The sequence below is a fragment of the Pipistrellus hanaki genome (assembly GCF_964339955.1).
Source record: "Pipistrellus hanaki genome assembly, chromosome: 1".
Lineage (NCBI taxonomy): Eukaryota > Metazoa > Chordata > Mammalia > Chiroptera > Vespertilionidae > Pipistrellus > Pipistrellus hanaki.
Genome location: NC_140503.1, coordinates 44,404,454 through 44,420,981, shown reverse-complemented (window position 1 = coordinate 44,420,981; position 16,528 = coordinate 44,404,454). Strand labels below are relative to the sequence as shown.

At 39.3% G+C, this 16,528-nt stretch overlaps 1 protein-coding gene across 2 annotated transcripts in view; it reads left to right on the top strand.

The window, feature by feature from the left end:
• USP3 (ubiquitin specific peptidase 3) overlaps window positions 1–16,528 on the top strand; it is an 86,572-nt gene that overhangs the window by 42,043 nt on the left and 28,001 nt on the right. For both annotated transcript variants that reach the window (XM_084887275.1, XM_084887276.1), the window contains one exon: window positions 15,295–15,378. In XM_084887275.1, the coding sequence (XP_084743401.1) occupies window positions 15,295–15,378 (84 nt within the window). The remainder of the gene's footprint in view (window positions 1–15,294; window positions 15,379–16,528) is intronic.

Here is a 16,528-nt window from a genome sequence, read left to right as displayed (position 1 = left end):
AACTATGAAGATTTTTTTTTAAGTAAGGTGGGTTAGCAACAGATTACATTCTGACAGAATAGGTGTTATCTAGTTAAAATATGGTGTTCTTGTTTTTTGTTTTAAGAAAAACATGTTACTCTATTTGTAAGAAAAAATAACTTATATGTTATTTTGTTTTGCTGGGGGAAAAATAAAGAAACCTCTCAAGTTTAGAATCTTTTATTCTTGCATCTATTTGGCTACCCCGAGGTATAGTTCATATAGTAATAGCAGGGGAGTTCTAGCTAGTTGCTCAATAGATAGTGTCAGCCTGCAGACTGAAGGGTCCCGGGTTTGATTCCAGTTAAGGGCACATACCCGCATTGCTGGCTCAGTTCCCAGTAGGGCGCATGCAGGGGCGGCCTATCGGTGATTCTCTCTCATCATTGATGTTTCTACCTCTCTCTCTCTCTCTCCCTTCTTCTTTGAAATAAAAAAAACAAACAAAACGTTAGCTGGCACCGGTTTGGCTCAGTGGATAGAGCATCAGCCTGCGGACTGAAAGGTCCCGGGTTTGATTCCGGTCAAGGGCATGTACCTTGGTTGCGTGCACATCCCCAGTAGGGGGTGTGCAAGAGGCAGCTGATCGATGACTCTCTCTCATCGATGTTTCTAACTCTCTATCCCTCTCTCTTCCTCTCTGTGAAAAATCAATAAAATATATATATATAAAAAAAAGGGTAATTGCTGACTCTCCTTTATAGTTTTTCAGAATAATGAATCATGCTTAATTTTAAACAAAAGTAATGAGTATGGGTGGTTTTATATCTGTTACTTGGTGTCTAGAATATGAGTTAGTATTATGCAAACCAACCCAGGACCAGTGTTGAGGAGGCCAGGGCCAACAGGAGGTATGAGGGACACCTGGGGCTGCTGCCTTCCACCCCATGGGCTCTGCAGACCCTGTAGTGCAGTACTAGTGGCTTGGCTTGTCACCAGGGAGCTGGATATCTATGGCTGGCTTGCAGGTGGAACTCCTTGCAGGTTCCCCTATTGGCATAGCTACTCCACTTGGATCTGGCATGCCACCTACCATGATGGACCCATTCAGAAAATTTCTGCTTGTGCCCCAGGCCCAGCCCCCAATGCAGACCTGGATTGGGAGAGGGATCCCAGATTAGAGAGGGTGCAGGCTGGGCTGAAGAACACCCCCACCCATGCATGAATTTCTTGCACCAGGCCTCTAGTATATATATAAAAGCCTAAGCAACCATACAGCCAAATAACTGGTTGACTGGTGGCTATGATGTGAACTGACCACCAGGAAGCAGATGCTCAACACAGGAGCTGCCCCCTGGTGGTCGATGCACTCGCACAGTTGGAGTGCTGCTCAGCTGACTGACCTGTCCCAGTAGCCCACCAGCCCACCAGCCGAGTGGCAGCCACTCACTCCCTCAGTAGTCCTGCAGGTCCAATCTCTGGAGAATGAGCCAGTCACTGATGGACCAGTGCCGCTGGCATGATCCTGACAATGCTGTTGGCCTCTAGCACAGCAACCCCTTCTCCTCCCTAGACACTCTGCAAGGAAGAAATGATATAAAAGTGGCTCCCGACAACCAGCGCAAATGTCAGTATGACAGATCCTGGTCCTGGGCTGGCAAGAACATCCCACCACCCGCCCAGAATGCCAATCATGTCTTCCCCCCCCCCCCCCCCCACTCAATTCGGGATAGGCACCAGATGCAGGGCTCACAGCTGGGAGCACCTGCCCGCTGTAGTGGCGCAAGCTTCTCCTGTTCAGGACTGACTGGGCACAAGCCCGTTGCAGGCACAGCAGGGCCAGGATGAGCAGGAGCGGCAGGCATGTTGTACTGCCGGTTTCTGCCCATTCCCTGCAGGCCATGCCAAGGGACCCCACCACCTGTGCATGAATTCATGCACTGGGACTCTAGTAAGTATATAAGAATTAGTATAGCTCTAGCTGGTTTGACTCATTGGTTAGAGCATGGCCCATGGACTGAAAGGGTTGTGGATTCAATTCTGGTCAAGGCCGTTACCTGGGTTGCAGTTTCCCTTCCTGCCCCTGGTCAGGGTGTGAGTGGGAGGCAACCGATAGATGTGTCTCTCTCACATTGATGTTTCTCTCTATCTTTCCCCTCCCACTCTCTCCAAAAAAAATCCATGGAAAAAATATCCTTGGGTGAGAATTAATAAAGAAATAACAGCCGAAACTGGTTTGGCTCAGTCGATAGAGCGTCGGCCTGCGGACTCAAGGGTCCCAGGTTTGATTGTGGTCAAGGGCATGTACCTTGGTTGTGGGCACATCTCCAGTAGGGGGTGTGTAAGAGGCAGCTGATCGATGTTTCTCTTGCATCGACGTTTCTAACTCTATCCCTCTCTCTTCCTCTCTGTAAAAAAAAAAAATCAATAAAATATAAATAAATAACACACAAAAAAAAACAAATAACAAAGTATTAGTTCATATGCTCCACTGTTCTCTGAAAAGTAAACATGTCTTAATCATATAACATGATTTATTTACCATAGGATTTGCAATAATTTTGTGGGTTTGATAAAAAAAAGGAGGGGGGTTCATAGCTCTACAGGCCTACCAAAGAAGAAGAAAAACAGAAAAGAAAAAATGGTAATAAATTATTTAACCATAGAACTCAAAAGAGTTACAGAGCAAGAAGGAAAGCCCAGCGTAAGCAGAAGGAAGGAAATAATAAAGATCAGAGTGGAAATAAACAACATAGAGACCAAAAAAAAAACAAAAACAAAAAATCAACAAAACGAAGAGCTGGTTCTTTGAAAAGATAAATAAGATTAATGAACCTCTAGGCAGGCTCACCAAGAAGCAAAGAGAAAGGACCCAAATAAACAAAATCAGTAATGAAAGAGGTGAAGTAACAACTGATCCCAAAGAAATACAACGGATTATGAAAAAAAAATAAGAGGCCAGGTGCATGAAATTTGTGCACTGGGGTGTGTGTGTGTGTGTGTGTGTGTGTGTGTGTCTGTCCGTCTGTCCCTCAGCCCAGCCTACATCCTCTCCAATCTGGGACCCCTTGGGGTATGTACGACTGCTGGTTTAGGCCCACAGGAATTGGGCCTAAACCAGCAGTTGGACATCTCTCTCACAATCTGGAGAATGGGCCAGGCATTTGCCAGTCTGACTGATTGCCCCTAACCGCTTCTGACTGCCAGCTTGATCATTCTCTAACCACTCCCCTGCCAGCCTGATTGATGCCTAACTGCTCCCCTGCCGGCCCAATTGCCCCCAGTTGCCGCCTTCTGCTGGTGCAGTTGGCCCCAATTTCCCTTTCCTGTAGGCTCGGTCACACTCCCCTGCCGGTCTGGTTGCCCCTAACTGACCTCCCCTGCAGGCCTGGTTCCCCCAACTGCCTTCCCCTGTTGACCTGGTCGCCTTTAACTGCCTCCCCTGCTGGCTTGATTACCCACAACTGGCCTTCCCTGCTGTCCATGTTGTGGCTATGGTGCCACCACATTTGAGGGTGGGGCAGTCAATTAGCATATTCCCTTCTTATTGGCAGTGGGCATCTCCTTTATGACAGCATGAGAGTCAATTAACATATTCCCTCTTTGTTAGATAGGATAGTTTGAAGAACTCTATTCTACTGAACTGGACAACCTAGATGAAATGGACATATTAGAAAAATAAAGCTCCCAAAACTCAATCAGGAAGAATAAAAAAAAACCTGAATAGGCCAATAACTACTGAAGAAATTGAAGCAGTAATCAATAATCTTCAACAAACAAAAGCCCTGGCTTTACAGGGGAGTTCTAACAAGCATTCAAAGAAGAAATACCTGTCCTCCTCAGACTATTCAAAAAAATTCAAGAGGAAGGCTCACTTCCAAGCTCTTTCTATGAAGTCAGCATTACCCTAATTCCAAAACCAGATAAAGACACCACAAAAACAGATATATAGGCCAATATTCTTGATGAACATAGATGCTAAAATCCTCAACAAAATTCTAACAGATCAGATCAGGCATTACATTAGAAAGATCATATGCCATGACTAAGCAGGATTTATTTTGGGGATGCAAGGTTGGTATAATACCCACAAATCAATAATTGTGATACTTTGCATTAAAAAATTGAGAGACAAAATCACATAATCATATCAACCATTGCAGAAAAAGCATTTGACAAACTCGTAATACCCTCCGCAAAGTGGGATTAGAGGGATCATACCTCAACATAATAAAAGCCTTATATGACAAACCTACAGCCAACATCATACTCAATGGTCAAAAACTAAATCCATCTCTCCTAAAAACAGGAACGAGACAGGGATGCTCATTTTCACTACTGCTGTTTGATGAAGTACTAGAAGTGCTAGCCATTGTGATCAGCAAGAAGAAGAAATAAAAGGCATCCAAATTGGAAAAGGAAGTAAAACTGCCCTTATTCGGAGAGGACATGATACTGAACATAGGAAATCCCAAAGACTCCATCAAAAAACTGCTAGACTTAATAAATGAATTCAGTAATGTAACAGGATACAAAATTAATACCCAGAAATCTATGGCCTTTTTATACATCAATAATGAACTCACAGAAAGAGAAACTAAAAAAACAATTCCATTTATTATTGCACCAAAAAAATTGATACCTAGGAATAAACGTAATTAAGGAGGTAAAAGATCTGTACTTGGAAAACTACAGTACATTGAGAAAAAAGATAGAGGAAGACATAAACAAATGGAAGAACATACCATGTTCATGGATTGGTAGAATCAACATGATTAAAATGTCCATACTAACCAAAGCAATCTACAGTTTTAATGCAATCCCCATTAAAATACCAGTGGCATATTTCAAAGACCTAGAAAAAAACTCTAAAAATTCATATAGAATAAAAAAAGACCCCAACATAGCCACAACAATCATGAGAAAGGACAACAAAGTTGGAGGGATCACAATACCAGATATCCAGCTATAATAACAAGCCACAGATCTCAAAATTGCCTGATACTGGCACAAGAACAGACATATAGACCAATGGAACAGAACAGAGATCCAGGAAATGACCCTAGCCATTATGCTCAATATTTGACAAAGGAGACAAGAGCATACAATAGAGTCAAGACAGTCTCTTTGCCCTAACTGGTTTGGCTCAGTAGATAGAGTGTCAGCCTGCCAACTGAAGGGTCCCATTCGATTCTGGTCAAGGGCATATACTTGGTTGCAGGCACATCCCTAGGAGGGGGGTTGCAGAAGGCAGCTAATTGATGTTTCACTCTCCTCGATGTTTCAAACTATTTCTCTCCCTTCCTCTCTGTAAGAAAATTATTAAAATATATTTTTTAAAAAGACTCTCTTCAATAAATGGTGTTGGGAAATTTGGACAAATATATGCAAAAACATGAAACTAGATAAACTTAAACCATACTCAAAAACAAACTCAAAATGGCTCAAGGACTTAAAATGTAAGATGGGAAAACATAAAAATCTTAGATGACTCCATAGGCAGCAAAATATCAGACATATGTCATAGCAATATTTTTACCAATACAGCTCCTAGGGCAGTGGAGACTAAGAAGAAAATAAACAAATAGGACTACATCAAAATAAAAAGCTTCTGCACGGTAAAAGAAACCATCAACAAAATAAGAAAGCCCACTGCATGGGAGAACATATTTCCCAGTGCTATTTCAGATAAGGGGTTCATCTCCAAAATTTACAGAGAACTACAACTTAACAATAGGAAGATAATCTAATTTTTTTTTTTTTTTTTTTTTTTTAATGGGCAAAGGACCTAAATAGAAACTTTTCGAAAGAAGATATACAGAAGACCGAGAGATCTTTGGTTTAGAGATCAACCAAAGGACTTGTATGCATGCATGTTAGTATAACCAATGGACACAGACACTGGAGTGGTAGAGTCTTGCCCTCGGAGTGGGAGTGGCGGGGGAGGGGAAGTCAATTGGGAAAAAGGAGACATATGTAAAACTTCAATAAAAAAATTAGGAACATTAATTTGATATCTTATTGAGTTAGTTGATTGAAAATACTGAACAAATAATTTTTGACACCTGATATAGTGTTGTCAAATTGATCCTTATCAACAATAGCTGAATTTCTGAGAATGCAAAAGTATAAAAGGAGTATTAAAATAAAATTTCCATAGATTTTTTTTCTTTCCTGGCAGGGCAATGTCTTAACTCCAAACAAAGAAATATTGTGAAATGATATTGAATTGATTCATTTTTCTTAAAAAAATCCCTTATATTTCACATTTTAAACACCTGTAACATTAGCAGTTTTAATCAAAACTAATGAAAATAAAGCTCTTACCTAGTGTGCTTAAGTTAATACTAAATAATTTTCTAAGGCCGTTGTGATTAAAAATAAAAAAGGAGAAAATCTTTTCTTTATCATTATAAACTCTTTGGAAACAAGTCTTCAGTGTGTACAGATTAGAGAACAGGAAGAGGTTTGTTTATTTAAAGACAGTATTTTGAAATTTAAAAATAAACCCTTTAACAGAAGTGGTCTGAAAGCATAAAAACTGATACTTGTCTGCTTTTAACAAAGGATATGAGTATTCTCTGCAGGTATTCTCCTACTTTCTTAAAATTGGCTTATTTGATGGCAGTACACCAGAATTTAATGGAAAATTTAAAAATAAGCTTGCTTTTCTAAAATAGATTTTTGGATTTTAACTTTTCTTGTCTTGAAATAGATGAAGCTACTAGAATATACACTTGGATGTTTTTCTTCTTCCGTATCTGTATGTTATCTATATACAATATATAAAGAGCCAGGGTCCGTAATGTCCAAAACAACCAAATGCTCAACCAAACACTGTAAGTCAGTCTTGCAGTCAGTGCTGCAGATCAGCCCCAGAGATAGGCCCAGAGATGCTGACTGGCATAGAAACCCACCAATCAGAACCAAATTTGGGTGAACTGAGAAGCCAGTTGCTGCCTACAAGGCAGAGCTTTTGATGTTGACTAGCATAGAAACTGACCAATCAGAATCTAATCTGGGTGAATTGCGAAGGCAGAACCTAAAGTGGGGGGAAGGATGGGTTTTAAGGGCAACAGCTATTTGCTGTAAGGTGTAAGAAAGGGTTTAGGAGAAACCAAGATGGCGGCATAGGTAAACCCCTGAACTTGCTGCTTCACACAATTAGTTCAAAACTAAAACTAAAAGACAAACGAGTATCATCCAGAACCACTGGAAGGCTGGCTAAATGGAATTTATACAACTAGAAGGAAAGAGAAAAGCACACTGAGACTTGGAGGAGGTACAGGAATGAAGTGCGGAGCTACGAAGGCGTGCACACATGTGTGGAAGGGGTCTGGCAACTGAGTATGCTGTTGTCATTTTTATTTTATTTCATTTTATTTATTTATTTTTAAAATATATTTTATTGATTTTGTACAGAGAGGAAGGGAGAGAGATAGAGAGCTAGAAACATCAATGAGAGAGAGTCATCGATCAGCTGCCTCTTGCACATCCCCCACTGGGGATATGCCCGCAACCAAGGTACATGCCCTTGACCGGAATCGAACCCGGGTCCCTTCAGTCCCCAATCCGACACTCTATCCATTGAGCCAAACCGGTTTCGGCTGCTGTTGTCATTTTTAATTGGGAAGGAGATTCAAGCTCCTGACTGCTCTGAACTGGAGACTCAAGCTCCCGACTCTCTGAACTCCAGTTCTGGGCCAGACTCATTTGGGGAGAAACTGGACTGTCTGGCATTGGGCCAGAACACAAGGGTGGCTTTCTCTCAAAGGTGCTTGTAGCCATCATTGTTCCTGCACAGTGCCATGGGACACAGAAACCCAGAGGCCTCTTTGGGACAGGGCTGACAGCCATTGCTGTTTGCTCCCTCCTGGTGATTTCCTGAGACCCCGCCCCACCCAATTTATAACCCCACCCACGCTGTGCGCAGAATGCTTTTGTGTATGAATGTCCTGGCCTTTTGTAATCTAAAATTACCTAACAAACTGCAACTGTGTCAAAAAGTCCCAGAACTTCCAAAAGAGGGTCTAAAGGTTCACAGCAGCTTGCATTGCTTCACATCTGGACCTATCTGGGCACCTCCAAACCCCAAACAAAGAGAAGGAATCTGCAGATATCTTTGTAGCTCCTACTGGGTGGCCTCAGGCAGTGGCTGACTTTGCACCTCCTTGGAGATCCAAGAGCCAGTGTACCCAGTGGTTAGAGTGAGACCATCCAGATTACCACTTTTCAGATCCATAAGAGAGACACTCAGGTGGCAGACTCTGCACCACTAGACCTTTAGGTCACCTAGAACACAAGGCCACTATATTAACACAGGGAAGCAGCCAAAATGCAAAGACAAGTCACAAATGAAAGAAATTGAGGAAAGCAAACTACTGGATATAGAGTCCAAAACCACATTTATAGGGTTACTCAGGAATATTCTGGAAACCTATGAGAAATTTATTTATTTATTTACTTTTTAAATATATTTTATTGATTTTGTACAGAGAGGAAGGGAGAGAGATAGAGAGTTAGAAACATCGATGAGAGAGAGTCATTGATCAGCTGCCTCTTGCACACCCCCTACTGGGGATATGCCCGCAACCAAGGTACATGCCCTTGACCGGAATCGAACCCGGGACCCTTCAGTCCCCAAGCCGACGCTCTAACCATTGAGCCAAACCAGTTTCGGCAACTTATAAGAAATTTAGTGAGACCCTTGAGGATATTAAAAAAGACCAACTAGAAATTAAGCATACACTGATTGAAATAAAGAATAATATACAGAGATCCAACAGCAGACTAGAGGATCCCAAAAGTCAAGTCCTAGATTTGAAATACAAAGAAGCAAAAGACACCCAACCAGAAAAACAAAATAATCCAAGAATATGAAGATAGTCTAAGGAGCCTCTAGGACAACTTCAAGCATACCAACATCTGAATTATGGGGGTGCCAGGAGAAGAGAGAGAGCAAGATACTGAAAACCCATTTGAAGAAATAATGACAGAAAACTTCCCCTACCTGGTGAAAGAAATAGACTTCCAAGTCCGGGAAGTGCAAGAACCCCAAACAAAATGAATCCAAAGAGGACCACACCAAGACACATCATAATTAAACTGCCAAGAGCAAAAGACAGAATATTAAAAGCAGCAAGAGAAAAACAGTTACCTACAAGGGAGCATGCATACAATTATCAGCTGATTTCTCAACAGAAACTATGCAGGCTAGATGGGAGTGGCAAGAAATATTCAAAGTGATGAATAGCTAGAACCTACAACCAAGATTACCCAGCAAAGCTATCATTCAGAATTGAAGTTCAGATAAAGAGCTTCACAGATAAGAAAAAGCTAAAGTAGTTCATCAACACCAAACCAGTATTATATGAAATGCTGAAGGGTATCCTTTAAGAAGAGGAAGAAGAAGGAAAAGGTAAAGATAAAAATTATGAATAACAAAGTGACAACAGATACATATCAACATATAAACAATATGAATCTAAAAATCAAGTGAATAAAAAATCTGATGAACAGAATAAACTGGTGAATATAATAGAATCAGGGGCATAGAAAGGGAGTGGACTGACAATTCTCGGGGAAGAGGGGGTGTGCAGGATGAGAATGGATAAAAATCGTACACCTATGGATGAGGACAGTGGAGGGGGGTGGGTAAGGGCAGAAGGTGAGGTGGGAACTGGGTGGATGGAAACTGGGGAGGGAAAAGAGGAATAACTAATATTCTGAACAATGAAAGTTCATTTAAAAAAAAAAAAGGGTTCATTTTTTAGTGACCAGTTTGGCAGTATAGTGCATATGGCTGCCTATCAGTCCATATATAGGGATTAAGTGTTTTTGTATGCCAGGAGCATCTCCTCCTGATGAAAAAGGCTTCCCCACCCATATAAGCAATCATATCCTATATAATTTATACTAATAAAAGGGTAACATGCTAATTAGGCCAGGTTGACCAGTCATCTACTGCATGTCTGATTCCTTCCAGACAAAGTCATGGTGGAGGGGCAGAGGCAGTTAGGGGTGATTAGGCTAGCAGGGCAGGGCAGTTGGGGGTGAGATCAGGCTGGCAAGAGAGGGCAATTAGGGGTGATCAGGCAGGCAGAGGCAGTTAGGGTGATCAGGCCAGCAGGGCAGAGCAGTGAGGGGCAAGATCAGGCAGGCAGGGACGGGCAGTTAGGGGAAATTAGGCAGGCAGGCAAATCAGCAGTTAGGAGCCAAGGGTCCTAAATTGTGAGAGGGATGTCCCCCAAGAGATCTCCAATTGGAGAGAGTGCATGCTGGGCTGAGGGACCTCCTCCCCCTCCCCCCCGTGTATGAATTTTATGCACTGGGACACTAGTTTATAATAAAGCTAAAGGTCAAATTTGTCTCTAAGATATATAAACATTATGCCAGGGAATGAAAAGGAATTTAAAACTTAATGATAGAGCTGAGACCGGTTTGGCTCAATGGATAGAGCGTCGGCTTGGGGACTGAAGGGACCCGGGTTCGACTCCGGTCAAGGGCATGTACCTTGGTTGCGGGCATGTCCCCAGTGGGGGGTGTGCAAGAGGCAGCTGATCGATGACTCTCTCTCATCGATGTTTCTAGCTCTCTATCTCTCTCCCTTCCTCTCTGTACAAAATCAATAATATATATATATATATATATATATATATATATATATATATATATATATATATATATATATATATATATATAAAAAAAACTTGATAGATTTGTCATTGTCCCCTTCTTGAGGGTACTTTCTGCATAAAAGTTTTGGTGATTTTAGTATTATATATGACTTATTGTATAAAGATAGCTTTGTATCTAGTAGATTAAGAAATTTTTTTCTGTTGCATAGAAAGTCATGTTCATTTGTATGATGATTGTGACTTGTTTGAGATGGGAGAAGAATGATTTGGGAGTATTAGTTCCTTAAGAATATGATGTAGAACCGTATGACTTGGGTAGCTTCAATAACACTGATAATAGGAATGGAGGAAAAACTTAGAATTTTAACAATCAGATGTAACATCTGTGTGGTATACTATGGTGGCAATTAAAAGTGGCTTGGGGTCTGAGGAATTGAATGTTTCATTTTGATTTAATTAATATAAGTTAAATTGCCATATGTGGCTGGTAGTTAATATATTTCATAATACAATCTCAAACTTAAAATTTAACATTGAGTATATTGTTAGGAAATGTTCAAAACCTAAGACAAAACTTTGATAGAGTCAAAACTGGTTTGGCTCAGTGGATAGAGCATCGGCCTGGGCATGTACCTTGGTTGCGGGCACATCCCCAGTAGGGAGTGTGCAAGAGGCAGCTGATTGATGATTCTCTCTCATCGATGTTTCTAACTCTCTATCCCTCTCTCTTCCTCTCTGTAAAAAAATCAATAAAATATATATTTTTTAAATTTGATAGAAACTCACAAAAGAAAACAAGTCAATTTCACTCATTAAAATAGTTACAAATAATTATAACTTTAAGAAAATCTAGCCTAGTAAGAAGTATCAAAAAAATTATATAACTACTGAGTAAATTATACCTGCAGTCTGCCAACATATTCATTATTAAGGAAACCTCAGATTATTGTACCATTAGAAGCAAAAATGCATTTATAAAGAAACCAATTCTGATTTTATAAAACTAACATCAAAATAAAAGGAAACTATTAAAATATGACAGTTTTCCTCCATAAAAATCAAATGTTCTATACTAACTGATGAAATAGGAAAGCTATTTTTGTTCAAGTCAGAAACAAGACAAATACTTCCTATCAATTACATGATTGTCACTGTAATTAAACTTCATTTTGGCAATTCCAGCCATTGAAGTAAGAAAGAAGTAAATGAAATAATTACTATAAACGTTGGAAAAGAAGAAAATAATTATTTCTGTTTTCAAATTATAGGATGCTCAGAAAACTCAGGGTAGTAGAAAACAACTAGAATTAATAAATTTTGAAATGGTGATACACACACACACACACACACACACACACACACACTAAGTGGCCAGCTTATTAGGAGGAAGATTGGTGGGGGATTGGAGGGGGGAGAGATGACAGCAACCAGAAACCCCACGTTGGTCTGTTGCCTCCACTCACCTGTTCCACCATCCTGCCATAGCCGACACATGTTCTGCATGCCCCTCCTGGTGGTCAGTGCACGTCATAGTGACCAGTTTGGTTGTACTGCTGTTCGGCCTATTTGCATATTAGGGTTTTATATATATAGATTAGTTTTACACAACTGATTTATTTTACTCTGCTGTAGCAAATCATAATTGCCATTCTTTGTAAAATTTGTGACATACCATACCTTTTAATTCTGTCTCATTCGTTGTGTTTTCATTTGAAAGTTAAAAAAAGTTAAAATTTTTATTCTTTCTAGTAAGCTAGAAAAATAATTTGTTATAGTTAAAAATATATTTCAATTTTACTACCAATTGTGATTTACATAAATATCACTGTAACTCATGCTGTCTTCATAAACTAGTCAGATAAACACATTACAATGCTGCATTGTTGTAAGGAAAAATAACTTCAACTGAATCATTCTGTTGATACAAACTAGATTGGTGCTCTGTTTATGTATAATATACTATTAATGACATGCCCCCATCAAGACAATATGATATCTTGATACATTTACCTTTGATATTAGAAAATCCTTATCAAATGTATTATGAGGTGTTCTTAGGAGCACTAGTTTTTGTGTTCTTCTTAAGGGAAATTAGGTTTAATTATATTGTCCACTTTGCATCTTTATGATAGCACAAGATCCTAGTTTCTTCTTTTCCTTTTTGTTTTTTCTTTTTGTTTCCACTAGAAAGTACAAGCTGCAACACACCTATGTGATATAATAAAAGTGAAATATAGTTTCACCTAGACCATAAAATTGTCATTAATTTAAAAATATTTTGTACTGCTTCAGTTGCTAAGTAAAATTTTATATTAATTACAACTTTGAAAAATTAAAAGTCAGCCCTGGCCAATTTGGCTCACTTGGTTGGGCATAGATAGTCCTGTGCACCAAAAGGTTGGTTCCATCCCCAGTAGAGGGTGTACAGGAGGCAGCCATTTGATGTTTCACTATCACATCAATGTTTTTCTCTCTCTCTCCCTTCCTCTCTAAAAAGTCAACTTAAAAATCCTTAAAAAAATAAAATTGCATGAGACATATTAGCACAGCTCTAGAATCTATAGGAACTTATTCACTTTAATGATAAAAATTCACTTAGATGTAACAACTAGACCCAATTAAACAAGATTAGTTGAAAGAGACAAGGCCCAAAATAAGTCTATTTTAATATATGAAAACATTATTTTAACAGATGTTAAGTAATTTTATATCCTGGCTGTATGCATGAATTAAAGAATTGCTTTAATAAGAAAAAAAATCAGTTACTTCATTTAATTTGAAACAGTTTGTTTCTTTATACAAAGCAAACAATTTTTATGGAAGTTACACTATTTATGGAAGTTAAGGGGTTCACTTTTCAATTAGGTAGTAGAATATCCTGTCAGTACATGAAAGGTGATGTAAATTTCCTTTTAGACTTCATTTCCCAGATGAACACTAGCATTTGGAGTATTTTTATTTTGAATAGAGTACTGTTTTATTTGAAATACATGCATAAATATATGCAAACATAAAATTAAAATATAAGGAGGAACTAGAGTAACAGTGCAATTTCCTTCTTAAGTGAATGCTGAATGTTCATGGAAGAACCAAGTGCCTTAAGCCCAAATTTAGACAGAGTAGATTTGACCCTCTTAACATCTTTGCTGAGAAGAACAAAGAATTAAAACTTTTTTCTTACATAATTTTTTACATATTTATCATAAAGTGATCATTACTCTCCTGCCATTACTGCTATTTAACCAAAGAGAAACACACTAGGATGTATTATAAAAGGTGGCTTTTGTTATTGATAGAAATGTTCGTATTTGACTCTGGGAACTTGGACAATAGATGAGAGATATTTGGTTGACAGCATAGTAATGTTAATGGGAGGATGGGGTGTAAATTATTACATATATAATTTAAAATTTTCAAAAGCATTCATTTAAAATTTTATTCACGAGAATAAAAGACACAAACTATGCTTTTGTATAAAAAATATTTTTAGTTACTTTGCCTCATTTTCTCATCAAATCTTTAAAATAGATTTGCTGTTTCAGATATGCAAGAAATGGTTTTTGGATTCTGCTAGAGATGACCTAATTTTTGCTAATTGCTATGCATTCAAAGTTTTGTTTGCTCAGAATGGCAGCATTACTGTCATTATTCCTCGGTAGTTAGAATAAGTGCTTTTATACAAAGCTGGTATTCAAAAGAATATATTGGTACTAACTCATAAGTTGTTTTTGTTAAAATTGGTCTTATCCCAGGGGAAAAAATTGAATGCTAATGTACAAGTTAAAATTTATTTATATGTGATTCCTTATGTTATTTGGTTATTGATGTTCTGAAGCATGTAAAAACATCACACACACACACACACACACACACACACACACACACACAGTATCATTTTAAATGATATCAGTTTTCCAAAAGAGGTAGCCACTGTTTTATACTTTTGTTTCTAGCACCTCAGAATGAAAAGATTCATTCTTCTCAACCATCTGAATACAATTTATTTTAATTAAATTATGTTTAAGACACATAGCTTTATTTTTAGTGTTTTTATTCAACTATCCCTACAGGTTAGTTACCTTCCCCCTATTTTTCATTTAAATTTCCCCCTGCCCCCAATTTCTCCATTAATTTGAGTTGGGAAGTATCACTTTAAAGCAGGGGTCCTCAAACTTTTTAAAGTGGGGGCCAGATCACGGTCCCTCAGAGAGCTGGAGGGCCGGACTATATGAACTACTAATTCCTACTGTAACACCTCGGCTGCGCTCACTGCCCAAAAAACCTGGCGGGCCGGATCAGACTCCTCTGCGGGCCGCATGTGGCCCGCGGGCCGCAGTTTGAAGACCCCTGCTTTAAAGCTTTATGAATAGAGTTGGTTGCTTTTTATTTCATTTTTCACATATTATGCATCTCTAAAAAGAATATAATACAAGTAGCAGTTTATTTCATTTTTGAAGGAGGAATCGAGCTTTTGAATAAAAATGTGAAAGAAACTAGTGTTCATTGCCTACGTGGCTTTTTAAAAAGGCTCATAAAAACATTCCGCTGTGGATTCCAAGTCCTCTTTAAACTTGCCACCAACAGAACTGCCTGCAGAGCCATGTGATCATCTTGGCAGCAGCCAGACCTTTTAGTGATTTCATTACTGTGGTTTCCTCCAGCTCTTTACACACATTGATGAATATTTTTCTTGCAGTTATCGCTGTGATGATTTTGTGGTTAATGACACCAAGCTGGGACTGGTACAGAAAGTCAGAGAACACTTGCAGAACTTGGAAAAGTAAGTAATAAGCCTGGGGGGGGGGGGGGGGTTGGATTGATTGTGGTTGAGGGATCTGAGGGATCTTTCTGAATTTTTGAGTGGGGATTTTGTTTATGAGTTCTATAACTTCATGTTTTTAGTGTGATTGAAATATTAATAAAATAAGATTTGAGTTTGGCTATCTTAAACTGTGAAACTGTGCCCATAGTTAGTGGTCACATCTCAGCATTTATTTCATTTAATATTTGTCATAAATATATCCAAGGGTCCCAGGGCCTGTTCTTCAGTTATAACCCACCGACTTGTAAGCCACCTGGTTTATTTGCTAGGAGAATTTGGGCGGGGGTGCAAGGAAAAGTCAGAAGACAATATGAAATCTTTATACAGTTACCTTTGATAATAGAAAATCCTTATCAAATGTATTATAAGGACTTCTTAGAAGCACTGAAGTTTATGTATTCTTTTTAAGGGAAATTGGTTTAATTATATTGTCCACTTTGCATCTTTATGATAGCACAAGATCCTAGTTTCTTCTTTTTCCTTTTGTTTTTCCTTTTTGTTTTCACTGGAAATATAAAAATATTTTGTTATGTCATTATAAAGAAATTAAAGAATTTATATAATAGAATTTTCTTGCTGTAGCCAAATAGGCCATTCAGATAAAACTCATTGGACCCAAAATTCAAGCAGCTAAATAATCCAAATAGCAGTGCCTTGGAAGCTGCAGTGGATAGAAGCATAGTCCTGGAATGACTGCTGACTCAAATGAAATCTGTGTAAATCATCCTGAGTCATTAGGTGCCATCAAATTTATTGTCACAGTTGATATATAAAAGGTATTACGAGAATACTAGAGGCCCGGTGCACGGAATTTGTGTGCTCTGGAGGTGGAGGGGTGGGGATGGGGAGGTTCCTCTGCCCTTCCAGTCGAGGAGCCCTTGGGGGATGACTGACTGCCGGCTTGGGCCTGCTCTCCATGGCAGGTGGACATCCTTAGCACTGCCACAGAAGTGGGAGAGGCTCCCGCCACCACCCTGCACTCGCCAGCCATGGCCCTGGCTTGTGGCTGAGAAGAGCTCCCCCTGTGGGAGTGCACTGACCACCAGGGGGCAGTTCCTGTGTCCGGCGTCTGCCCCCCTGGTTGTCACTGCACATCATAGTGAGTGGT